Below are 27,418 nucleotides of genomic sequence, written 5' to 3' on the forward strand. Positions count from 1 at the left end.
AAGTAGCCTTGGCCATCTCCATCCATACAGCACTTACACTTATGATTATTTAAAGGATTTCTTCAGCAACCACACAATCCTCACCCAGTGAGTTTAGATAATAACTAAACACACGAGCCTCCGTTCCTCCAGAGCTTTGAGCTGTGGCACGGCTAAACGATTAGCCACGACCTTGAGGACGCAGAAGGACTGACCCAGGAACAGCCTGCAGTCTCCACAGTCTGATGTGTTGATGTGGAGCTGGTGTCTGATGCAGATCTCGTCCTGGGGATCTCCCACACACTTCGGGAAATGAGGCCGGCGAGTGGAAGCTGCAGGTGAGAGGCAGAGCTACAGATCCTCTGGGAAATCAAGGCAGACTCTCTGGAAAGATCCCCGGCTCTGAGAACTGAGATCTGACATTTTGAAATGTGAAGTTTTGGACCGCCTGCTGTAAACAGAGCACTCGTCCTCTGACGCTGATCTCAGATCTGTTCTTCACTAAAGCCGCACTCGTCCTCTGACACTGATCTCAGATCTGTTCTTCACTAAAGCCGCACTCGTCCTCTGACGCTGATCTCAGATCTGTTCTTCACTAAAGCTGCACTCGTCCTCTGACACTGATCTCAGATCTGTTCTTCACTAAAGCTGCACTCGTCCTCTGACGCTGATCTCAGATCTGTTCTTCACTAAAGCTGCACTCGTCCTCTGACGCTGATCTCAGATCTGTTCTTCACTAAAGCTGCACTCGTCCTCTGATGCTGATCTCAGATCTGTTCTTCACTAAAGCTGCACTCGTCCTCTGACGCTGATCTCAGATCTGTTCTTCACTAAAGCTGCACTCGTCCTCTGATGCTGATCTCAGATCTGTTCTTCACTAAAGCTGCACTCGTCCTCTGATGCTGATCTCAGATCTGTTCTTCACTAAAGCCGCACTCGTCCTCTGACGCTGATCTCAGATCTGTTCTTCACTAAAGCCGCACTCGTCCTCTGACGCTGATCTCAGATCTGTTCTTCACTAAAGCTGCACTCGTCCTCTAACGCTGATCTCAGATCTGTTCTTCACTAAAGCCGCACTCGTCCTCTGACGCTGATCTCAGATCTGTTCTTCACTAAAGCTGCACTCGTCCTCTGACGCTGATCTCAGATCTGTTCTTCACTAAAGCCGCACTCGTCCTCTGACGCTGATCTCAGATCTGTTCTTCACTAAAGCTGCACTCGTCCTCTGACGCTGATCTCAGATCTGTTCTTCACTAAAGCTGCACTCGTCCTCTGACGCTGATCTCAGATCTGTTCTTCACTAAAGCTGCACTCGTCCTCTGACGCTGATCTCAGATCTGTTCTTCACTAAAGCTGCACTCGTCCTCTGACACTGATCTCAGATCTGTTCTTCACTAAAGCTGCACTCGTCCTCTGACGCTGATCTCAGATCTGTTCTTCACTAAAGCTGCACTCGTCCTCTGACGCTGATCTCAGATCTGTTCTTCACTAAAGCTGCACTCGTCCTCTGACGCTGATCTCAGATCTGTTCTTCACTAAAGCTGCACTCGTCCTCTGACGCTGATCTCAGATCTGTTCTTCACTAAAGCTGCACTCGTCCTCTGACGCTGATCTCAGATCTGTTCTTCACTAAAGCCGCACTCGTCCTCTGACGCTGATCTCAGATCTGTTCTTCACTAAAGCTGCACTCGTTCTCTGACACTGATCTCAGATCTGTTCTTCACTAAAGCTGCACTCGTCCTCTAACGCTGATCTCAGATCTGTTCTTCACTAAAGCTGCACTCGTCCTCTGACGCTGATCTCAGATCTGTTCTTCACTAAAGCTGCACTCGTCCTCTGACGCTGATCTCAGATCTGTTCTTCACTAAAGCTGCACTCGTCCTCTGACGCTGATCTCAGATCTGTTCTTCACTAAAGCTGCACTCGTCCTCTGACGCTGATCTCAGATCTGTTCTTCACTAAAGCTGCACTCGTCCTCTGACGCTGATCTCAGATCTGTTCTTCACTAAAGCTGCACTCGTCCTCTGACGCTGATCTCAGATCTGTTCTTCACTAAAGCTGCACTCGTCCTCTGACGCTGATCTCAGATCTGTTCTTCACTAAAGCTGCACTCGTCCTCTGACGCTGATCTCAGATCTGTTCTTCACTAAAGCTGCACTCGTCCTCTGACGCTGATCTCAGATCTGTTCTTCACTAAAGCTGCACTCGTCCTCTGACGCTGATCTCAGATCTGTTCTTCACTAAAGCTGCACTCGTCCTCTGACGCTGATCTCAGATCTGTTCTTCACTAAAGCTGCACTCGTCCTCTGACGCTGATCTCAGATCTGTTTTTCACTAAAGCTGCACTCGTCCTCTGACGCTGATCTCAGATCTGTTCTTCACTAAAGCTGCACTCGTCCTCTGACGCTGATCTCAGATCTGTTCTTCACTAAAGCCGCACTCGTCCTCTGATGCTGATCTCAGATCTGTTCTTCACTAAAGCTGCACTCGTCCTCTGACGCTGATCTCAGATCTGTTCTTCACTAAAGCCGCACTCGTCCTCTGACGCTGATCTCAGATCTGTTCTTCACTAAAGCTGCACTCGTCCTCTGACGCTGATCTCAGATCTGTTCTTCACTAAAGCCGCACTCGTCCTCTGACGCTGATCTCAGATCTGTTCTTCACTAAAGCTGCACTCGTCCTCTGACGCTGATCTCAGATCTGTTTTTCACTAAAGCTGCACTCGTCCTCTGACGCTGATCTCAGATCTGTTCTTCACTAAAGCTGCACTCGTCCTCTGACGCTGATCTCAGATCTGTTCTTCACTAAAGCCGCACTCGTCCTCTGACGCTGATCTCAGATCTGTTCTTCACTAAAGCTGCACTCGTCCTCTGACGCTGATCTCAGATCTGTTCTTCACTAAAGCCGCACTCGTCCTCTGACGCTGATCTCAGATCTGTTCTTCACTAAAGCTGCACTCGTCCTCTGACGCTGATCTCAGATCTGTTCTTCACTAAAGCTGCACTCGTCCTCTGACGCTGATCTCAGATCTGTTCTTCACTAAAGCCGCACTCGTCCTCTGACGCTGATCTCAGATCTGTTCTTCACTAAAGCTGCACTCGTCCTCTGACGCTGATCTCAGATCTGTTCTTCACTAAAGCTGCACTCGTCCTCTGACGCTGATCTCAGATCTGTTCTTCACTAAAGCCGCACTCGTCCTCTGACGCTGATCTCAGATCTGTTCTTCACTAAAGCCGCACTCGTCCTCTGACGCTGATCTCAGATCTGTTCTTCACTAAAGCTGCACTCGTTCTCTGACGCTGATCTCAGATCTGTTCTTCACTAAAGCCGCACTCGTCCTCTGACGCTGATCTCAGATCTGTTCTTCACTAAAGCTGCACTCGTCCTCTGACGCTGATCTCAGATCTGTTCTTCACTAAAGCTGCACTCGTTCTCTGACGCTGATCTCAGATCTGTTCTTCACTAAAGCCGCACTCGTCCTCTGAGGCTGATCTCAGATCTGTTCTTCACTAAAGCTGCACTCGTCCTCTGACGCTGATCTCAGATCTGTTCTTCACTAAAGCCGCACTCGTTCTCTGACGCTGATCTCAGATCTGTTCTTCACTAAAGCCGCACTCGTCCTCTGACGCTGATCTCAGATCTGTTCTTCACTAAAGCTGCACTCGTTCTCTGACGCTGATCTCAGATCTGTTCTTCACTAAAGCCGCACTCGTCCTCTGACGCTGATCTCAGATCTGTTCTTCACTAAAGCTGCACTCGTCCTCTGACACTGATCTCAGATCTGTTCTTTACTAAAGCTGCACTCGTTCTCTGACGCTGATCTCAGATCTGTTCTTCACTAAAGCCGCACTCGTCCTCTGACGCTGATCTCAGATCTGTTCTTCACTAAAGCTGCACTCGTTCTCTGACGCTGATCTCAGATCTGTTCTTCACTAAAGCCGCACTCGTCCTCTGACGCTGATCTCAGATCTGTTCTTCACTAAAGCTGCACTCGTCCTCTGACGCTGATCTCAGATCTGTTCTTTACTAAAGCTGCTCTACAGCCTTTATGATCTTGTAAAATTGTTCATGAGCAAACAGAGGCTGAATGAGATACTCGACAGGCTGATCACAATGCACAACAACTTCAGATCTAACGAGAGGTTTTAATGCTGGAATAAATACACCGATCAGGCATAACATTATGACCATTATGAATAACACTGATGATCTCTTCATCATATATTAGGCAGCAAGTGAACATTTTGTCCTCAGAGTTGATGTGTTAGAAGCAGGAAAAATGGGCAAGAGTAAGGATTTGAGCGAGTTTGACAAGGGCCAGATTGTGATGGTCAGAGCATCTCCAAAACTGCAGCTCTTGTGGGGTGTTCCCGGTCTGCAGTGGTCAGTCTCAGGGTCATGAAGGACCAGTGGAGAACCGGCCACAGGATCATGAAGGACCAGTGGAGAACCGGCCACAGGATCATGAAGGACCAGTGGAGAACCGGCCACAGGGTCATGGAGGACCAGTGGAGAACCGGCCACAGGGTCATGAAGAACCAGTGGAGAACCGGCCAGAGGGTCATGGAGGACCAGTGGAGAACCGGCCACAGGGTAATGGAGGACCAGTGGAGAACCGGCCACAGGGTCATGAAGGACCAGTGGAGAACCGGCCACAGGGTCATGAAGGACCAGTGGAGAACCCGCCACAGGGTCATGGAGGACCAGTGGAGAACCGGCCACAGGGTCATGAAGGACCAGTGGAGAACCGGCCACAGGGTCATGAAGGACCAGTGGAGAACCGGCCACAGGGTCATGAAGGACCAGTGGAGAACCCGCCACAGGGTCATGAAGGACCAGTGGAGAACCGGCCACAGGGTCATGAAGGACCAGTGGAGAACCCGCCACAGGGTCATGAAGGACCAGTGGAGAACCGGCCACAGGGTCATGGAGGACCAGTGGAGAACCGGCCACAGGGTCATGAAGGACCAGTGGAGAACCCGCCACAGGGTCATGGAGGACCAGTGGAGAACCGGCCACAGGGTCATGAAGGACCAGTGGAGAACCGGCCACAGGGTCATGGAGGACCAGTGGAGAACCGGCCACAGGGTCATGAAGGACCAGTGGAGAACCGGCCACAGGGTCATGAAGGACCAGTGGAGAACCGGCCACAGGGTCATGAAGGACCAGTGGAGAACCCGCCACAGGGTCATGAAGGACCAGTGGAGAACCCGCCACAGGGTCATGAAGGACCAGTGGAGAACCGGCCACAGGGTCATGAAGGACCAGTGGAGAACCGGCCACAGGGTCATGGAGGACCAGTGGAGAACCGGCCACAGGGTCATGAAGGACCAGTGGAGAACCGGCCACAGGGTCATGAAGGACCAGTGGAGAACCGGCCACAGGGTCATGGAGGACCAGTGGAGAACCGGCCACAGGGTCATGGAGGACCAGTGGAGAACCGGCCACAGGGTCATGAAGGACAAGTGGAGAACCGGCCACAGGGTCATGAAGGACCAGTGGAGAACCGGCCACAGGATCATGAAGGACCAGTGGAGAACCGGCCACAGGGTCATGAAGGACCAGTGGAGAACCGGCCACAGGGTCTTGGAGGACCAGTGGAGAACCGGCCACAGGGTCATGAAGGACCAGTGGAGAACCGGCCACAGGGTCATGAAGGACCAGTGGAGAACCGGCCACAGGGTCATGAAGGACCAGTGGAGAACCGGCCACAGGGTCATGGAGGACCAGTGGAGAACAGGCCACAGGGTCATGGAGGACCAGTGGAGAACCGGCCACAGGGTCATGAAGGACCAGTGGAGAACCGGCCACAGGGTCATGGAGGACCAGTGGAGAACCGGCCACAGGGTCATGGAGGACCAGTGGAGAACCGGCCACAGGGTCATGGAGGACCAGTGGAGAACCGGCCACAGGGTCATGAAGGACCAGTGGAGAACCGGCCACAGGGTCATGAAGGACCAGTGGAGAACCGGCCACAGGGTCATGGAGGACCAGTGGAGAACCGGCCACAGGGTCATGAAGGACCAGTGGAGAACCGGCCACAGGATCATGAAGGACCAGTGGAGAACCGGCCACAGGGTCATGGAGGACCAGTGGAGAACCGGCCACAGGGTCATGGAGGACCAGTGGAGAACCGGCCACAGGATCATGAAGGACCAGTGGAGAACCGGCCACAGGGTCATGGAGGACCAGTGGAGAACCGGCCACAGGGTCATGAAGGACCAGTGGAGAACCGGCCACAGGGTCATGGAGGACCAGTGGAGAACCGGCCACAGGGTCATGGAGGACCAGTGGAGAACCGGCCACAGGGTCATGGAGGACCAGTGGAGAACCGGCCACAGGGTCATGAAGGACCAGTGGAGAACCGGCCACAGGATCATGAAGGACCAGTGGAGAACCGGCCACAGGGTCATGGAGGACCAGTGGAGAACCGGCCACAGGGTGATGGAGGACCAGTGGAGAACCGGCCACAGGGTCATGGAGGACCAGTGGAGAACCGGCCACAGGGTCATGGAGGACCAGTGGAGAACCGGCCACAGGGTCATGGAGGACCAGTGGAGAACCGGCCACAGGGTCATGAAGGACCAGTGGAGAACCGGCCACAGGGTCATGGAGGACCAGTGGAGAACCGGCCACAGGGTCATGGAGGACCAGTGGAGAACCGGCCACAGGGTCATGGAGGACCAGTGGAGAACCGGCCACAGGGTCATGAAGGACCAGTGGAGAACCGGCCACAGGGTCATGGAGGACCAGTGGAGAACCGGCCACAGGGTCATGGAGGACCAGTGGAGAACCGGCCACAGGGTCATGGAGGACCAGTGGAGAACCGGCCACAGGGTCATGGAGGACCAGTGGAGAACCGGCCACAGGGTCATGGAGGACCAGTGGAGAACCGGCCACAGGGTCATGAAGGACCAGTGGAGAACCGGCCACAGGGTCATGGAGGACCAGTGGAGAACCGGCCACAGGGTCATGGAGGACCAGTGGAGAACCGGCCACAGGGTCATGGAGGACCAGTGGAGAACCGGCCACAGGGTCATGAAGGACCAGTGGAGAACCGGCCACAGGGTCATGGAGGACCAGTGGAGAACCGGCCACAGGGTCATGGAGGACCAGTGGAGAACCGGCCACAGGGTCATGGAGGACCAGTGGAGAACCGGCCACAGGGTCATGGAGGACCAGTGGAGAACCGGCCACAGGATCATGGGCGGCCGAGGCTCATTGATGCCCGTGTGGTCGATCAAACAGACGAGCTACTGGAGCTCAAACTGCTCCAGAAGTTAATGCTGGTTCTGATAGAAAGGGCTCAGAATACACAGAGCATCTCAGTTTGTGGAGTTTGGGGCGGCACAGCCGCTGAACAGTCAATCCATGCCTCGACAGGTCAGGGGGACCAACACAATATTAGGTCATAATGTTATGCCTGATCAGTTTATTTAGCTACTGCAAGCTAGCAGAGGATTGTTTTTAACAGAAGTTGTCCAGGCTGGAGCTTCAGGTTATTAAAAGTACAGTTTAGCGTCTTTGAGTGATGAATAATTAACTGTCCTTCCACTGCATGAAAAGTGGGATTTTCGACCCCATAAACGCCTGTATACTCCTGGAAATCTCCCTAATTTTCGGCAGTTTTCGACAATTTAGAGGCAGCGAACGTCGCGTTCGTCTGTGCCACAAATTGTCATAAACGAACCATGACGTAGGTGGAGAGCCCCCCCGCTGAGAGACCGCGCGGAGGTGCGACGCCTCTAATTTGCATATGAATAGCAGCGAAACCAGAGAGTCAACGGCCAGACTTGAATTTACTCACTCACTATTGGCTGAAGCCACTACATTTAAAAAAGAAAAATCCCTCGTGATTGGTTGGCAGATCACTGCAAACCAATCATTATTGGTCCCCCTGGCTCATTATAAATGTAAACCCCAATAATAATAATAATAAATATATAATTTATGTTGTAATAATTTGTTTCATATTAATGTTATTGTGCTATGAAGTATTCATACCATCAAGGAATATATGGGAAAATTATACGGACCGTGCCGTTTATTCAAACAAGGGGCTTCATTTATAAGCATACAGCTGTTCATTCAAAGAAAGGGCTTCATTTATAAAACACAGCGGTTTACTCAAAGAAAGAGCTTTATTGTTAAACACACAACTATGTACAGTGCAGCAGTAATGTCTCGTAATGTAAAGTTCGTCGAGCTCCAGGCTGCGAGAGCGCGGTGGCCGCACAATCCATCCAGACACCCCGTCAACAAAGCCGTCTTCCTCGTCAAACATGAGTTCAATGGCCGCGGACTTCCAAACGTCCACCTCATCCAGCACACTCTTGCTTCCAGCAACTGTAATACAATCCATAAAGACAATAAGCAACCTGAAAAATACTCACATTGACAAAAAACGGATCTAATATAATAAATCTTACCCTTTTTCTTCTTGATCGACTCCGAGCTAAACTTCGCAGTTTCAGGTTGTTTGTATCTGAAGCTGCGGCGTGTCGATTCATAATACGTCTTACAGGCAGCTGGAAAACAATTACATGAGACTGGTATTAATAAAAACAGTCACGGTAAAATTAAACAAGGAATGAGAAACACATTAGAAGTTACTTACACACAATTTCGTCGTGATCAGCGGTTAAATCTGGACTCGTGGAAATCTCTCCAAGCAGATAAGAGCTCACGGCTTCGTTATGAGGCGAGGATAGTCTGTGTAAACAAAATGTGCAGTTTTAAGCTCGGATCTATTAACGCATCCATTTCCTTATACAGCTGAATAAAAGCATATTCTTTAAATCGTAACGTTACATTACCCATGCTGTGGTTCATAGCGGCTGCAGTTTGCCTCAGAGTTATGAAGACGAAGACAGCCTCCTGAAAATGAGTCCAAAAAGTTCGTCGCGTCCATGCAGAGATTGAGTTGAAGACGGTGTCCTGTCATTGTTGATCACGAAAAAGGAAAGCAGCAAAAAACATCAAAAAAATAGTTTAAAGCTCGTCTTCTACGCGTCATGGCCATGACCTCGACCTCGCACCTCATTGGACTAGGGCTCTGATATGGAACGCGCCCGGGGCCAAATCTCTTTATACGAAACGCGTGACTTATGATTGTTTCAACCTTCAACACGCCCTGTTTTCCGCTTCACGCACAGTTTTAACATGTTAAGAAGACACATTTGAACGTGTTTCTTAACGCGCACATTCTGTACATGTCGAAGCGTAATATTTTTTTTTTTTAAAGCAGACTTACCTTTAGATGTAGCCTAGGCTACATACATATTAATATAAGATATTAATTAATTGCTTAACTGACTACTGTGCTAGAGTAAAGTAGCCTAATGTTACAATGTATATTAAGTAAATGCTTAATATTATACAATTATTATAATTTATCTATATGGGTTATTGTTTGTTTTTTAAAGTTAGGCTATATATAATTCCTAAAAGTATAGGCTAATTTACACAGCACATATTTATAACTGAAAACACACACAACTTTATTCACTTTCACATAATAATGTTTTTGTAATTTGGTGTTTAGTTTGTTGTATAGTTTGTTTATACTGTTCTGTCTCTGTTTTGTTTCCAGGAACATCTGATGAGTGCTATAATAAAATGACTTCATTATATTTAAAATATGTTTTGATATTCATTTTATTTATATTATTGATATTTTATTTACCCATAAACGTGTCTTTAGGAAGCCATAAGTTATAGAGACAAGAATAACTTTTGCCATTTAAATGCCACATTCATTTACTGAGGACCCATACAGCCAATGATCATGTGTGAAAACACTTATACATAAATTGATCACTTAGAAATCAAAACTAAGGTTTGAGAAAGAAAGAATATGCATACAACAAAATATATTGTTTCATAGCAGCTTCAGTAACAAGTTCAAAACAAATTCTGCTGTAAACCGGCTCTAACAAGCCAATATAGTGTCAATATTCAGCTCAAGTGACTTCAGTGTTGATTCAGTTCAGTTGATTTCAGTTCAACTGTAAATTCCATGTTAATCTTGAGTACCTATAGAGTAGTGTTGCATCCGTCATATCTCTGTAGAGTCTTTAGTTTGATCATATTTATAACGCTGTACCGATTCTTTTCGAAAACACCCGAGCTCATGCAGGCGTGCAGAGCTAAAGAGTCACGGACACACACACACACACACACACTACATCATGACATTATCCCTGGATAACTTTCGATTCACTATAAATGCCACCCAGTTGTGCATTGTGTAGTTAGATATATGCAAAAACAACATTTTTGGAAATAGTTAAAATAGTTTTGCACAAAGTGTTGCTTTTGCAAGAGATGTCTGATGTTTTGTGTGTAGAGTTACAAGAAATGGAGCCATATTTTCAGAAATTGTGTGTAAGCAATTAGTTAAAACTGTAAATGAATCCAGTTTATTTTAGTTCAGGACTCATAGTCCAGGTGTTAGTAATCTGTGCTTAATCTTTGTTCCAGGCAACAATTTTTTAACTCACGATTAACTAGATTAAGGCCTACTCTTGGCATAATTTAAACCCTGTCCAGGAAACCACCTCTTGAAAATCTGCATTGATAATTCATAAAATGTGGTGTGAGCTCAATTTAAATGACAATTACAGAAAAACACAATCTGACTTAACTATAAACACACAAACTTGTACTTTTCACATTTATGATTAATAGCCATTTAAAAAATCATTCACAGTGCAGGGTGGAAAAATTAATGTTGGTATGTAAACTGTATGCTTTACTTGATTTATTTGTGTGCTTTGGTTCATTGTCTTGTTGCATCACATAACCTCTCTAAAGGTTGAAGACATGAACTGCTGTCCTGTATTTTTTTATTTTTTTTACATAACATTGGTTATCGCTAATGACATACAGAGTAATTAATCTACACTGTGAGCCCGGACAAGTTGAATCTACTTAAAAAATTGGAGCAAACTGGTTGCCCTAAAAATTTAGTAATGTGTACTAAAACGAGTACATTTTACTTAAATTTAAGATAACATTTTAACTTAAACTTTAAACTTGTTTTAGTCAAAAAAATTCAGAACCTAGATAAAACTCCCCCTGCTGCTACTCTGATTTGCATTTGTGTAGCTCACAGCATGTTCATTTACATGATAAAGCCTCCCCTAGAATTAAGGGGAGGGGGGGTCATGGGGGGACAACTGCCAAGCAAGGCCCACGTCAATTTACCACAATTTACGGCAGTTTTCGGTGTTGCCTGCAAATTGCCGTGCACAGTCGTAAACCTGAAGTTTCACGGCAATCTACAGTGTCACATACTGACGAAAATCCCACTTTTCATGCAGTGTTCACATCAGTGATGATCTCCATAGATCAGTGAATCTGACATCACACACACACACACACACACACACACACACACACACACACACACACACACACACACACACACACACACACACACACACACACACACACACACACACACACACACACACACACACACACACACACACACACACACACACACACACACACACGCACACTCTCTCTCTCACATACACACACACACACACACACACACACGCACGCACACGCACACACTCACACACACTCACTCACAAACTCTCTCTCACACACACACTCACACACTCTCTCTCTCTCTCACACACACACACACACACACACACACACACTCACATGCACACTCTCTCTCTCACATACACACACACACACACACACACACACACACGCACGCACACGCACACACTCACACACACACTCACTCACAAACTCTCTCTCACACACACACTCACACACTCTCTCTCTCTCTCACACACACACACACACACACACACACACACTCTCTCTCTCTCTCACACACACACACACACACACACACACACTCACACACTCTCTCTCTCTCTCACACACACACACACACACACTATGGTTGTTTATTGTTGTAATTGTAATATTGCTGAGGGGAAAAGCTCAACATCTCTGACTGTGTGTGTGTGTGTGTGTGTGTGTGTGTGTGTGTGTGTGTGTGTGTGTGTGTGTGTGTGTGTTCACTCTCTGATCTGCTCAGTGTTCGTCTCATGGAGGCATTGAATGAACAGTTTAGACACACACATCTTCTCCTGGCTTTGGTCCCCCAGGACATCATTATCTGCACCGCCTCATTACTCTCCTCCATCTCTCAGTGTTCTGCAAACATTCAGACAGACACGCGGTTCTGGTGTCTAATATTTACTCATACAGAGGAAACCGGCGTGTAAATGAATGATTCTGCTCACCGTGTGGCGTTATGACTACATCACACTGCGCATGCGCGAGTCTGCGGGTGCGCGCGAAGATCTCTAGCGCCATCTGCCGGTCGCCTAACCGCCGGTACAGCTTCAGTCAGACCAGTCCTCGGTTCACTAATGCTAATGTTCTGGCTAGCGTGTTTGTAGGCTAAACTATACACTTAACTGGCAACAATAAGTTAATGAAGGCCAAGGGTGAGCGGGCACGAGCTTTAAAGCTTTCCACACATGCCACACCAAACTTAGTGTGTTTACTCGTTGCCATATCAACACTATATAGACTAAATATTGCACCAAAATTACAAAATCATCAATCAACATTTATTTAACCATAGCAAAAGTACATTTATTACTGAAGTTAGTTTTTCATCTCTGTTTTTTGTGTATTTAAAAAGAACAAATCTGCTATTATTGTAATGTTTTATTAAGGGTTGAGATGTTGAGCAGGGGCATGTTGTCACACTATTACAACTGGGATATTATAATCTATACTTTTAATATTCTGTTGAGAAACCATGAGATAAAGACAGTCATTAATTATTATTATGTTTTGAAGTCTGATGTTCTAACACAAACATTCGTTTATTTTTTATTATAAAAAATGCCATTATTTCATATGAAAAAATAACAATAATTGTATTTTATTGACAAAATATTTGGGTTTGTGTTGTATATTTGTTAGATTAGATCAGATAATAGTTTAATCTGTTTTATGCAAGGGGGTAATCCAGCACCCGGTTAGGGGCAGCTAATGCTAACCCACTGCCTGCTGTTAGCATCCCATTGACTCCCATTCATTTTGGCGTCACTTTGACAGTGAATCTAAAGGCCTGTTCACACCGGGACGATTTTTGCACGTGTTTATCGCCGACGTTTAACGCCTCGGGACTAAACAAAGGGCGCCAATGTGAGTGTGCACACCGACGCGCAAAATGCCAGACGTAAAAGCGTCATTAAAAAAAAAAAAAAACGCCTCAGGTTGTTTTTTTTTTATTTTGACGCGGTGCGTTAAAAACTGGCCGACCAATGAGATCGGTGCTTTAGTTGACGTGTCTGGAGCTGCTGAAGTGACATTAAAACACGACTTGGTGGCGCTCAAGCACAAAACGCTCTTGCCGAGCACACACTGATACCACGAAGAAGAAGAAGATGAGCTGCTAATGCTGCCTGCCAGTTAGCAAAAGTGTGTGAATGGTTTTGGCCATAATATGTCTGTGGCTTTGGCAAGCATGTAAATACGGTCTGTCTTCTTCTTCTGTGTGACGAGCGAGTGTCAGAAGCGTAAAGTGCAGTGTGTACAGGCCTTGAGGCGTTTAAAGACTCCATTCGTCCATTGTTTATTTCTAAAGAAACATGACAATCTGTAAAAGGCTCCATTACCTTCCATCTTACACTATCGCCCTGAAGAAGCCGTTTTTGTAAAAATAGGCTAACGATTGCATCATAACCACACAACTCTCAGCGCGCACCAGAGAGATTACCGTATAGACAGGATGCATTAACTTAAAGCTACACTGTGTAACTTTTTTACTTTATTCTTAGCTAAAAACACTTAGTTCTTTAAAAAAATATATGTGCTCATTAACATTTACTTCTTTCAAGTAATAAAGTATTCTGGTAAGTTTATAATATGCCATTGTAAACACATACGGGTGAGGGTTTGAATGCGGGTCGCCATGTTGCCCCTCCATCTTGAAAGTACATTAGCCAAAGAGGGACATTCCCGTAAATTCAAGCTTTGCCTTTGGCGTTTTAACACTCGATGGCACCGTGACGAATGTGGACGAGGTCGAGCTGGAAGCCATGTTAATCTTGGACTAAATCGGCCACCGTAGGAGTTAAAACGAAATCGGAATTGAGAGGAACAGAAACTAATATTGGCTGCGTTCGAAACCGCATACTCATTGAGTAGGTACTCATTTTCAATAAGTACTTACTTAACGAGCTCTAAAAGAGTAGGTACTATATTGCCTGATCTCGTTAAGTATGAATGCGATCCGCACTTTATGCGCCATGTTGACGTTATCATGTGACCTACGACGTTATCTCAAGCGCAACAACTTGAAAGACGAGTGACAGGTTTAATTCATCGATCTATAAATATCTTAATATTGATTAAACTTGCTAATTGTGTGGGCTTGTTGAAGAAACAGCTGCCCATTTATTTTGTGATATTAACCCTACTAATCTGACCCAGTTTTATCCTTTCCAAAACCCACAATCGTGATCTCTTGAATATGTTGTTAATTTCTTTATTTTATATCCAAAACATTTCATCCACAAGCAAAATTGGCCTAAATCTCCTTTATATTTTCCTTTTTAAATTTATCTCCTGTTTTATCCCTCAATCCCTTATTCAAATATATCTAAACTTGTTATTGTTTTTTCTTTGTATATAATGTATGCAAACCCATGATATATGTTTTATTATTAGGATTGTTAAAGATACAACCATGTAATTATAAAATAAAAGATAGGCCTATGAGTGACAGGTGCAGTAACAGCTCAAAGCATCAGTAACTCCACAGCCCGACCTGTGCAGTTTCCCTTAGAGTCTGCAACGAGGACGTCTTTCAGCTGCTCGAAGATCTCACCTTGGGAGAACACTGTTGATTTTATACTCTTAAAATGTAAGTTATCACTATTCAAAATTAAGATTACCTCAGAATGAATTGCCTTGCTAGCCCACTAAAACACTTACAATAATAATAATAATAACAAATGCTGACCAATACTTAATTATATTACTTTTTTTTTTACTGAAAATTATATTGTTTTAGTAAAACAAGCAAAATGCAACTTGTTGTCATATGACATAGCGATGCATGAAAATACACTAGAACAAATGCAGCCGATGTGAATACCAATTTTCAGTCAAGCAATGAATAAATGCATGAGTTAATAAAATATTTTATTTACTGACAACAATAGGAAACATGAATTAATGAGTAAAAGAATGAATAAAAGTAAACATCACAAATGAATAAGTCACCATGAAACAAAGCTTTATTCAAACGTATTGTTCTAACAAACCATCACACATTTACAGGCGGTGAACCCCACATCTGCTGCCATCTCAACACAGCTTGATGAAGCAGTTGACCACCGTGAACACCTTCGCCTGTCCCAGCCGTCCCTCCTGTCCCTTCTGAACCCCACAACCTTGAAGCAAGAGTGGAGAACATGTGCGGGACAATCTGACTGCTGATGTCTACTCCAAACATCCGTCTGCCTGCTCTCCATCAGCATGACTACTTAAAACATTTCACAATTCATGTTGTCAGCATCCCATTTCTTGCCATATTTGATTTAATATTTTTTACAATTACATGCTATTTGTATTGTAGCTTTATGACTTTTGTGGTGTAGTGGGCTAAACACTGAACTGATAAGCAGAAGGTTTCCTTGAGCAAGGCTCATCCACAGGAGCTCTGCAGCAAATGCACAGACATCAAGAATCAGAAAAGTGCTGAAATAACTCTGTTTGAAATTAAAATAAAATACAACTTAAGATTTAAATGTATGTTTTATTCATTTCTGTAGTATACTCAAAGCCTTTGATAACAGGCTTCCTTCATCACCCTCTCTCCAGTCTCCACCAGATAAACACACACACACACACACACACACACACGTGCTCTTCTGCTCTCTATAACAGCAGACAACTTTCATGTTACCTGTATCTTAAACAACACATTGATAAAAGCATAAAAGTTTATGTGCTCAATAGCCTTAAATGTTGAGGTAGTTGCTGATGTGTTAATGTTCCTCAATTCATCAACAGTACTAATGTACAAATAAAAAAAGATAACTTATGTTTAGTTACTTTATGTAGATCTATTAACATTACTGACGTTCATGTAAAGTAAGCAGTGATGACCACAGGGAACTCTACATTATAGCACACACACATCACTCTGATCAGATGTCTATTTCATGCTGTGATGTCATCTGCAATACTTATCGAAAATGTTCCTGTCAGATGTTAAATAAACACATCAAATTAGTAAGCATCTTTATCTTTAAGTATATCGTTTATGTAAATCCACTTTGGAGACGTGTGTGTGTGTGTTACTGGAGCTCATACATAATAAAACGTGTTTTTACAGCCCAATCACAACTACACTATACTGTCTGTCGTCTTTACACTTTTAACAATTCAACAGTTTAACGTTACTCTACAGTAGTCCAACAAATGCGATTTTAACACAAGGAACCGTGATTTTGGTTAGTAATACTCACATTTGATTGGCTTTTCTCCGCCTGACGTCTCCTTTCCTGTGGCCTCATGGGAAGGCAGGGATAGAAAAGTATCCGACGATGGGTGCTTCACAATCTGGGCAGAATCAGTAAGCCATCCGGGAACTTCTCGCCTACTCTTTTATGATTACTGAGGTTTCGAACATACTTCTCCTTTCACGTACTGTTTTCGCCTACTATATAGTAGGTAAGTAGGCATATTCGAACGCAACATCAGTATACGCACGTCCGAATCTCGCGAGAAATACTCCAAAACCCTGGTAGTTCTCGCCTACTCTTTTATGAATACAAAGGATTCGAGCATACTCTTCGCTCGCCTACTGCTTTTTACATACTATATAGTAGGGAAGTATGCGGTTTCGAACGCAGCCTAATATTCACTGGATGGTCATATACCAGTTCACCACTAGATGGGGGAAAATATCACACAGTGGAGCTTTAAAATGGTGTACTGCCATTACATTTTAAAATAAATAAATACTATGCAAAATGACAAAATAATCAATCAGAATACGTCCCAAAAGTTGCCCCAGCTCTCCGTCTCTGCAAGATTCGGCGATTTAGATTTGACTTTGCACAACTACAACTACGGCTGTCAGACCGGCTGCTGACGTCACATCTCCGTCCTCAGGAAGTGATGCTCATACTGACGTCACGGAAGTCTAGGGCTCGCTGTGTCCATTTCTCTCACTGTCTATGGTCGTATGGTCACCGGTGGGGCATCACGTTAAATCAAGAATAGAGTATAAACTGCATTAATGAAACAGAACCACATCAGTGCACTAGAAGTGTGTGTGACGTTAATGTGGGAAATATAAATCAGGGAAACGGGCGAGGGGAAAAGGGTGAGCACATGGCGTGGATAGAGAAAACATTCTCCGGCGTCAGGACACTTGTATATAGATATTTTACTTTTCATGCTCATTTCTAGTCACTCTTATGTATCTTTGCATCTGCAGGTAAGAGGTAAAACGTTTTTGTTTTATGTAGGGCAAAACAACACTTTAAAAAAATGTGCGGGAGCTGAAATAAACACAACAAAAAAAAGACAACAAGATTAAATGTTGGAAATCATCTTAGCTTCTTTATTAACACTCAAAACTGAAAACTGAAGATCCCACTGGCTACAAATGCATCATTATGGGATACTTTGTACATCGCCTCGTAAGTTAAACCCTATTTCTCCTGACCTTTAGCCACCAGAGTTTCAAGAGTCCGCTTCCCGTGTTTCGCCTCCTGTCTCAGCCTTTATTTTCATTTATTTATTTATTTAATTTCTTTATTACCTGAACGGTTAAAAATCATTTTCACACCAAATTAAAACTTTGATTCACTCTTTATTGCACCAATCGCATCCCCTGACCGAGGCGTTCCAGCTAAACTTCACCTGAACGCTTCTCAAAACAACTCCGCGTGTCCGCGCGCGCATGCGCACTCTCGGGCTCGGGTTACGTCACGCGCAGGTGTGTTTCTCAGGTGTACAGCAGTGATGCCAGAACGAGTGTGTTTAGTGCAGGTGTGTGTGCCGGACTCGGGATGGGCTGCGCCGCGTTACTCGGCCTCGGGATCGCGTTCGACGCGTTGGGCTTCGCGCTGCTGTTAGTCGGTGTGTTCGCCAATCTGCGCCGGGACGGCCGGTTCTACGGGGACTTCCTGATCTACAGCGGCTCGTTGATGGTGTTCCTCAGCCTGTTCTGGTGGGTGATGTGGTACACGGGCAACGTGACGCTCTCGTCCGCGGATCCGGAGAAGAGGAGCTTGGGCAGCTTTGCGCACTGGGCGCAGAAACTCTCCGAGAGTCTGTCCCGGAGCGCGAGGAAGCCCCGGGAGCCCGGAGAGAAGAGCGCGGAGCCCGGGAAGAAGAGGATAACGCGGATCACCTGGGAAAGCCCCGGCTCGGAGGGATGCGTCAACGCGGCGTACGAGCGAGGCTGTGATGAGAAGAAGGTGGAGCTGGAGATCCTGAAGAACCCCGAGCTGTTCGGGACACGGGAGCGAGCGCTCTGACCGGAACCGGTACGCGCGCAGAATAACGCGACTGTAAAACAGCCTGAGCTGTAGATTCAGAAATATAATATCACTCATTAACATAAAGGCAAGAACATGTGTCCGAGTTTACCTGAATATATCTCAGATGGCCTTATTTAGGCTTTACATAAGAGTGGAATATTAGAGATCTTTATAGGGTCGGATATGATTATGAACATTATTAAAGTGAGACTTTCTTCATGTCAGAAGATATTAGAGCATCAAACTGAAGAAGAGGATCATTAATGTTATATTAATATCTGTATGTTGATGTTCTGCTGTATGTCCAGAACTAACCCTGACCCGATGATTGTTTCTGAAACTCAAGAGTCTGATGAAGAAGATGATGATGAAGATGAAGAAAAGCAGCGGTTCTGACCCAAACCTCCGGGAGAAGTTTTTAATTCATGAGCACTTTATACTTGATTTATACATTTGTATTTTTATCTTGTACATACTGAAAGGTTTATACATTTCATCTTAATAAAGAGTATCAGTGATTCATTTGGACATTTTTCTCTTAACATGTTATTCTTCTGAAGTTGATATTTAAACTGTATGTTAATGGAGCTGAACTTCCTCTTCACACTGATTGGGATGAAGTTGTTCCTCCAGACCCGGATCCGCTGTGTCCACTGTAAACACAGCGTTCTGACACACCCTGGGGTAAACCGGGCCGACCAGCTCAGCCACGCCTGCTATTGTCCCTGGACACCTGATCCACAGCCGCTCGTCTTTCACAATCACAGCAAACACACAACAGGGTCAGCAACACTGGAGAAGCTCACAGGTGTGAGACTCGACCCATTACTGACACATTAATACTGTACAGCTGATGACAATACTAGAATAGCTCAAACAAGAGGATAAACAGGATCACCTTACAGAAGTTTCCTAACATGGAAATACATGAGCAGTTACGCCTGCTATGATTAATTCATCAGCAGTGTCCAGAACTCCGGCACGCAGAGTAACGAGCAGAACGGGTTCAGATGGACGGGTCAGGGGCGGATCTGGCTCTGACGCCTCGAGGTGTCACTATCAATCACACACTGATCAATCAGAACCGTCAGGGAAATCTTCTAAATCTGGTTATGGAATTTAGAGGATGGGGACCGCATAGCAACACCCCGGCAACCACCCACTGTCAGCAGTGAGTGAACCCGTCACAGACTGTTCATAACAATGAGTTAAAACCAACAAAACACCTTAACAACTACATAGAAATGGATAAAACCCACACAGAACACCTTAGCAATGGATTAAAACCAGACAAAACACCTTAGCAACTGCATAGCAACACCCTGGCAACCACCCACTGGCAGCAGTGAGTGAACCAGTCACAGACTGTTAACAACACACCTTAACAACTACATTGAAATAAAAAACACCCAGAACACCCTAGCAATGGGTTAAAACCAGATAAAACACCTTAGCAACTGCATAGCAACACCCTGGCAACCACCCACTGTCAGCAGTGAGGGAACCCGTCAGAGACTGTTAACGAAACACCTTAACAACTACATAGAAATAAAAAAACACCCAGAACACCCTAGCAATGGGTTAAAACCAGATAAAACACCTTAGCAACTGCATAGCAACACCCTGGCAACCACCCACTGTCAGCAGTGAGGGAACCCGTCAGAGACTGTTAACGAAACACCTTAACAACTACATAGAAATAAAAAACACCCAGAACACCCTAGCAATGGGTTAAACCCAGATAAAACACCTTAGCAACCACATAGCAACACCCTGGCAACCACCCACTGGCAGCAGTGAGTGAACCCGTCACAGACTGTTAACAACACACCTTAACAACTACATAGAAATAAAAAAACACCCAGAACACCCTAGCAATGGGTTAAACCCAGACAAAACACCTTAGCAACTGCATAGCAACACCCTGGCAACCACCCACTGTCAGCAGTGGGTGAACCAGTCACAGACTGTTAACAACACAACTTAACAACTACATAGAAATAATAATAAAAAACACCCAGAACACCCTAGCAATGGGTTAAACCCAGATCAAACACCTTAGCAACACCCTAGCAATGGGTTAAACCCAGATAAAACACCTTAGCAACTGCATAGCAACACCCTGGCAACCACCCACTGTCAGCAGTGAGGAAACCCGTCAGACTGTTAACGAAACACCTTAACAACTACATAGAAATAAAAAACACCCAGAACACCCTAGCAATGGGTTAAACCCAGATAAAACACCTTAGCAACCCCATAGCAACACCCTGGCAACCACCCACTGGCAGCAGTGAGTGAACCAGTCACAGACTGATAACAACATACCTTAACAACTACATAGAAATAAAAAAAACACCCAGAACACCCTAGCAATGGGTTAAAACCAGATCAAACACCTTAGCAACTGCATAGCAACACCCTGGCAACCACCCACTGGCAGCAGTGAGTGAACCCGTCACAGACTGTTAACAACACACCTTAACAACTACATAGAAATAAAAAAAAACACCCAGAACACCCTAGCAATGGGTTAAAACCAGATAAACACCTTAGCAACCGCATAGCAACACCCTGGCAACCACCCACTGGCAGCAGTGAGTGAACCCGTCACAGACTGTTAACAACACACCTTAACAACTACATAGAAATAAAAAAAACACCCAGAACACCCTAGCAATGGGTTAAAACCAGATCAAACACCTTAGCAACTGCATATCAACACCCTGGCAACCACCGACTGGCAGCAGTGAGTGATCCCGTCACAGACGGTTAACAAAACACCTTAAAAACTACATAGAAATAAAAAAAACACCCAGAACACCCTAGCAATGGGTTAAAACCAGATCAAACACCTTGGCAACTGCATAGCAACACCCTGGCAACCACCCACTGGCAGCAGTGAGGGAACCCGTCACAGACTGTTAACGAAACACCTTAACAACTACATAGAATTAAAAAAACACCCAGAACACCCTGGGAATGGGTTAAAACCAGATAAAACACCTTAGCAACACCCTGGCAACAACCCACTGGCAGCAGTGAGGGAACCCATCATAGACTGTTAACAAAACACCTTAAAAACTACATAGAAATAATAATAAAAAACACCCAGAACACCCTAGCAATGGGTTAAAACCAGATAAAACACCTTAGCAACTGCATAGCAACACCCTGGCAACCACCCACTGGTAGCAGTGAGTGAACCAGTCACAGACTGTTAACAACACACCTTAACAACTACATAGAAATAAAAAACACCCAGAACACCTTAGCAATGGGTTAAACCCAGATAAAACACCTTAGCAACTGCATAGCAACACCCTGGCAACCACCCACTGTCAGCAGTGAGGGAACCCGTCACACACTGTTAACGAAACACCTTAACAACTACATAGAAATAAAAAAACACCAGAACACCCTAGCAATGGGTTAAACCCAGATAAAACACCTTAGCAACCCCATAGCAACACCCTGGCAACCACCCACTGGCAGCAGTGAGTGAACCCGTCACAGACTGATAACAACATACATTAACAACTACATAGAAAAAAAACACCCAGAACACCCTAGCAATGGGTTAAAACCAGATAAACACCTTAGCAACCCCATAGCAACACCCTGGCAACCACCCACTGGCAGCAGTGAGTGAACCCGTCACAGACTGTTAACAACACACCTTAACAACTACATAGAAATAAAAAAAAACACCCAGAACACCCTAGCAATGGGTTAAAACCAGATCAAACACCTTAGCAACTGCATAGCAACACCCTGGCAACCACCAACTGGCAGCAGTGAGTGATCCCGTCACAGACGGTTAACAAAACACCTTAAAAACTACATAGAAATAAAAAAACACCCAGAACACCCTAGCAATGGGTTAAAACCAGATCAAACACCTTGGCAACTGCATAGCAACACCCTGGCAACCACCCACTGCCAGCAGTGAGGGAACCCGTCACAGACTGTTAACAAAACACCTTAAAAACTACATAGAAATAATAAAAAAAACACCCAGAACACCTTAGCAATGGGTTAAAACCAGATAAAACACCTTAGCAACTGCATAGCAACACCCTGGCAACCACCCACTGGTAGCAGTGAGTGAACCAGTCACAGACTGTTAACAACACACCTTAACAACTACATAGACATAAAAAACACCCAGAACACCCTATTAATGGGTTAAACCCAGATAAAACACCTTAGCAACCGCATAGCAACACCCTGGCAACCACCCACTGTCAGCAGTGAGTGAACCAGTCACAGACTGTTAACAAAACACCTTAACAACTACATAGAAATAAAAAAACACCCAGAACACCCTAGCAATGGGTTAAAACCAGATAAACACCTTAGCAACCCCATAGCAACACCCTGGCAACCACCCACTGGCAGCAGTGAGTGAACCCGTCACAGACTGTTAACAACACACCTTAACAACTACATAGAAATAAAAAAAACACACAGAACACCCTAGCAATGGGTTAAAACCAGATCAAACACCTTAGCAACTGCATAGCAACACCCTGGCAACCACCGACTGGCAGCAGTGAGTGAACCCGTCACAGACGGTTAACAAAACACCTTAAAAACTACATAGAAATAAAAAAAAACACCCAGAACACCCTAGCAATGGGTTAAAACCAGATCAAACACCTTGGCAACTGCATAGCAACACCCTGGCAACCACCCACTGGCAGCAGTGAGGGAACCCGTCACAGACTGTTAACGAAACACCTTAACAACTACATAGAATAAAAAAAACCCAGAACACCCTGGCAATGGGTTAAAACCAGATAAAACACCTTAGCAACACCCTGGCAACAACCCACTGGTAGCAGTGAGTGAACCCATCATAGACTGTTAACAAAACACCTTAAAAACTACATAGAAATAATAAAAAAAACACCCAGAACACCCTAGCAATGGGTTAAAACCAGATAAAACACCTTAGCAACTGCATAGCAACACCCTGGCAACCACCCACTGGTAGCAGTGAGTGAACCCGTCACAGACTGTTAACAACACACCTTAACAACTACATAGAAATAAAAAACACCCAGAACACCCTAGCAATGGGCTAAACCCAGATAAAACACCTTAGCAACCGCATAGCAACACCCTGGCAACCACCCACTATCAGCAGTGAGTGAACCAGTCACAGACTGTTAACAAAACACCTTAACAACTACATAGAAATAAAAAAACACCCAGAACACCCTAGCAATGGGTTAAACCCAGACAAAACACCTTAGCAACCACATAGCAACACCCTGGCAACCACTCACTGTCAGCAGTGAGTGAACCCGTCACAGACTGTTAACAACACATCTTAACAACTACATAGAAATAAAAAAACACCCAGAACACCCTAGCAATGGGTTAAAACCAGATAAAACACCTTAGCAACACCCTGGCAACAACCCACTGGCAGCAGTGAGGGAACCCGTCACAGACTGTTAACGAAACACCTTAACAACTACATAGAAATAAAAAACACCCAGAACACCCTAGCAATGGGTTAAAACCAGATAAAACACCTTAGCAACTGCATAGCAACACCCTGGCAACCACCCACTGGTAGCAGTGAGTGAACCAGTCACAGACTGTTAACAACATACCTTAACAACTATATAGAAATAAAAAAACACCCAGAACACCCTAGCAATGGGTTAAACCCAGATAAAACACCCTGGCAACCCCATAGCAACACCCTGGCAACCACCCACTGGCAGCAGTGAGGGAACCCGTCACAGACTGTTAACAACACACCTTAACAACTACATAGAAATAAAAAAAACACCCAGAACACCCTAGCAATGGGTTAAACCCAGATAAAACACCTTAGCAACCCCATAGCGACACCCTGGCAACCACCCACTGGCATCAGCGAGTGAACCCGTCACAGACTGTTAACAACACACCTTAACAACTACATAGAAATAAAAAAAACACCCAGAACACCCTAGCAATGGGTTAAACCCAGATAAAACACCTTAGCAACCCCATAGCAACACCCTGGCAACCACCCACTGGCATCAGCGAGTGAACCCGTCACAGACTGTTAACAACACACCTTAACAACTACATAGAAATAAAAAAAACACCCAGAACACCCTAGCAATGGGTTAAACCCAGATAAAACACCTTAGCAACCCCATAGCAACACCCTGGCAACCACCCACTGGCAGCAGTGAGGGAACCCGTCACAGACTGTTAACAACATACCTTAACAACTACATAGAAATAAAAAAAACACCCAGAACACCCTAGCAATGGGTTAAACCCAGATAAAACACCTTAGCAACCCCATAGCAACACCCTGGCAACCACCCACTGGCATCAGCGAGTGAACCCGTCACAGACTGATAACAACACACCTAGAACAATCTGGTCCTTAGGGAAGAACTGGACATCTATTATTACCCACACGAGGAATGTTTAGTTGTCAGATGGGATGGTTTAGACAGGACGTCACCACACTTGTTATATATATATATTATAATACTATTACATGTGCATCGGGTGTTATTTCCCCCTACATAGGCCTAACACCCCCCCCCCCCCCCTTTTTTTGAATTGAATGTAAACATACTTACATTCAATTCAGATCATTTATTATTCATTCAATATGTCAGTGATTTATCCCTAACACGTCATGTTTTGAGGCGGATTCGAGGCTGTTTGTGTTGCGTTTAGCGTAAACGTTCACTCAGTGATCATCGGCTGCAGAATTAAAACGCCTTCTTTGCATTTGACCACCAATGTTTCCCTAGATTACAATAAACCTTTCATTAATAACTCGACAATAATTAACCAAGTCACTGCCATGGGTTTAATGAGCAGTGGCGATTGCAGGAATCATCTTCACTTCCAGACCAGAGTAATCGAGTCATCAGGGCAGAAAATATACAGTATTACACAATATATCACCACACACACACACACACACACACACACACACACACACACAAACACTCACACACACCGCTGACCTGTGTGTCCTCTAGAGATGCTCAATCACACACAACTCGTGGAGTTTCTCATTTAATTTATAAAAATGCATTTACCCACTGAAGCTGAACAACATCTAGCACTCATTTCTCCTGTGGGTCATGTGATCGCTTCAGTTTCAACAGAATAAAATGATAATAATAACAGGCAAAGACAACGACGTCAACACAAAGAGAACAGCACATCTCCACAGAACGGGAAACAGCGGAGGAGCAGAGGAGAGGAGGAGGAGCAGAGGAGGAGGAGCAGGGGAGGAGGAGGAGAGGAGGAGGAGCAGAGGAGAGGAGGAGGAGCAGAGGAGAGGAGGAGCAGAGGAAAGGAGGAGGAGAGGAGGAGCAGAGGAAAGGAGGAGGAGAGGAAAGGAGGAGCAGAGGAAAGGAGGAGCAGAGGAAAGGAGGAGCAGAGGGAAGGAGGAGCAGAGGAGAGGAGGAGCAGAGGAGAGGAGGAGCAGAGGAGAGGAGGAGCAGAGGAGAGGAGGAGGAGAGGAGGAGCAGAGGAAAGGAGGAGGAGAGGAAAGGAGGAGCAGAGGAAAGGAGGAGCAGAGGGAAGGAGGAGCAGAGGAGAGGAGGAGCAGAGGGAAGGAGGAGCAGAGGAGAGGAGGAGCAGAGGAGAGGAGGAGCAGAGGAGAGGAGGAGGAGAGGAGGAGCAGAGGAAAGGAGGAGGAGAGGAAAGGAGGAGCAGAGGAAAGGAGGAGCAGAGGAAAGGAGGAGCAGAGGGAAGGAGGAGCAGAGGAGAGGAGGAGCAGAGGGAAGGAGGAGCAGAGGAGAGGAGGAGCAGAGGGAAGGAGGAGCAGAGGAAAGGAGGAGCAGAGGAGAGGAGGAGCAGAGGGAAGGAGGAGGAGAGGAGAGGAGGAGCAGAGGAAAGGAGGAGCAGAGGAGAGGAGGAGCAGAGGAAAGGAGGAGCAGAGGAGAGGAGGAGCAGAGGGAAGGAGGAGGAGAGGAGAAGCAGAGGAAAGGAGGAGCAGAGGAGAGGAGGAGCAGAGGGAAGGAGGAGGAGAGGAGAGGAGGAGCAGAGGAAAGGAGGAGGAGAGGAGAGGAGGAGCAGAGGAAAGGAGGAGCAGAGGAGAGGAGGAGCAGAGGGAAGGAGGAGGAGAGGAGAGGAGGAGCAGAGGAAAGGAGGAGGAGAGGAAAGGAGGAGCAGAGGAAAGGAGGAGCAGAGGAGAGGAGGAGCAGAGGGAAGGAGGAGGAGAGGAGAGGAGGAGCAGAGGAAAGGAGGAGGAGAGGAAAGGAGGAGCAGAGGAAAGGAGGAGCAGAGGAAAGGAGGAGCAGAGGAGAGGAGGAGCAGAGGGAAGGAGGAGGAGAGGAGGAGCAGAGGAGAGGAGGAGCAGAGGAGAGGAGGAGGAGAGGAGGAGCAGAGGAAAGGAGGAGGAGAGGAAAGGAGGAGCAGAGGAAAGGAGGAGCAGAGGAGAGGAGGAGGAGAGGAGAGGAGGAGGAGAGGAGGAGCAGAGGAGAGGAGGAGGAGCAGAGGAGAGGAGGAGCAGAGGAGAGGAGGAGCAGAGGAGAGGAGGAGGAGAGGAGGAGCAGAGGAAAGGAGGAGGAGAGGAAAGGAGGAGCAGAGGAGAGGAGGAGGAGAGGAAAGGAGGAGCCAGAGGAAAGGAAAGGAGGAGCCAGAGGAAAGGAGGAGCAGAGGAGAGGAGGAGGAGAGGAAAGGAGGAGCAGAGGAAAGGAGGAGCAGAGGAGAGGAGGAGGAGAGGAAAGGAGGAGCCAGAGGAAAGGAGGAGCAGAGGAGAGGAGGAGGAGAGGAAAGGAGGAGCCAGAGGAAAGGAGGAGCAGAGGAGAGGAGGAGGAGAGGAAAGGAGGAGCCAGAGGAAAGGAGGAGCAGAGGAGAGGAGGAGGAGAGGAAAGGAGGAGCAGAGGAAA

General features: G+C 45.9%; 3 protein-coding genes across 3 annotated transcripts in view; 1 reads left to right on the forward strand and 2 right to left on the reverse strand.

Annotated features, from left to right (window-relative positions):
- The window catches only part of foxk2a (forkhead box K2a), a 605,865-nt gene that overhangs the window by 521,408 nt on the left and 57,039 nt on the right, over positions 1 to 27,418 (reverse strand). The window lies entirely within an intron of this gene.
- LOC307143748 (uncharacterized protein) lies at positions 94 to 10,764 on the reverse strand (the record flags this gene model as incomplete). Its single annotated transcript, XM_079845509.1, has 5 exons — positions 8,796 to 10,764; positions 8,597 to 8,691; positions 8,409 to 8,507; positions 8,107 to 8,325; positions 94 to 311 (listed from the first exon to the last, which is right to left on the reverse strand). Exons 1-5 carry the CDS (start codon positions 8,921 to 8,923, stop codon positions 94 to 96), a joined length of 759 nt encoding a protein of 252 aa, XP_079701635.1. The 5' UTR covers positions 8,924 to 10,764.
- LOC307143979 (transmembrane protein 238-like) lies at positions 17,978 to 19,066 on the forward strand. The gene is made up of 2 exons (XM_079845888.1): positions 17,978 to 18,545; positions 18,848 to 19,066. Exon 1 carries the CDS (start codon positions 18,066 to 18,068, stop codon positions 18,534 to 18,536), a length of 471 nt encoding a protein of 156 aa, XP_079702014.1. The 5' UTR covers positions 17,978 to 18,065; the 3' UTR covers positions 18,537 to 18,545; positions 18,848 to 19,066.

The sequence above is a fragment of the Gobio gobio genome (assembly GCF_949357685.1).
Source record: "Gobio gobio genome assembly, chromosome: 20".
Taxonomy (NCBI): domain Eukaryota; kingdom Metazoa; phylum Chordata; class Actinopteri; order Cypriniformes; family Gobionidae; genus Gobio; species Gobio gobio.

Excerpts from the sequence above, each read along its gene's own strand:
- LOC307143979 (XM_079845888.1), top strand. The coding sequence starts at position 18,066 with ATGGGCTGCGCCGCGTTACTCGGCCTCGGGATCGCGTTCGACGCGTTG.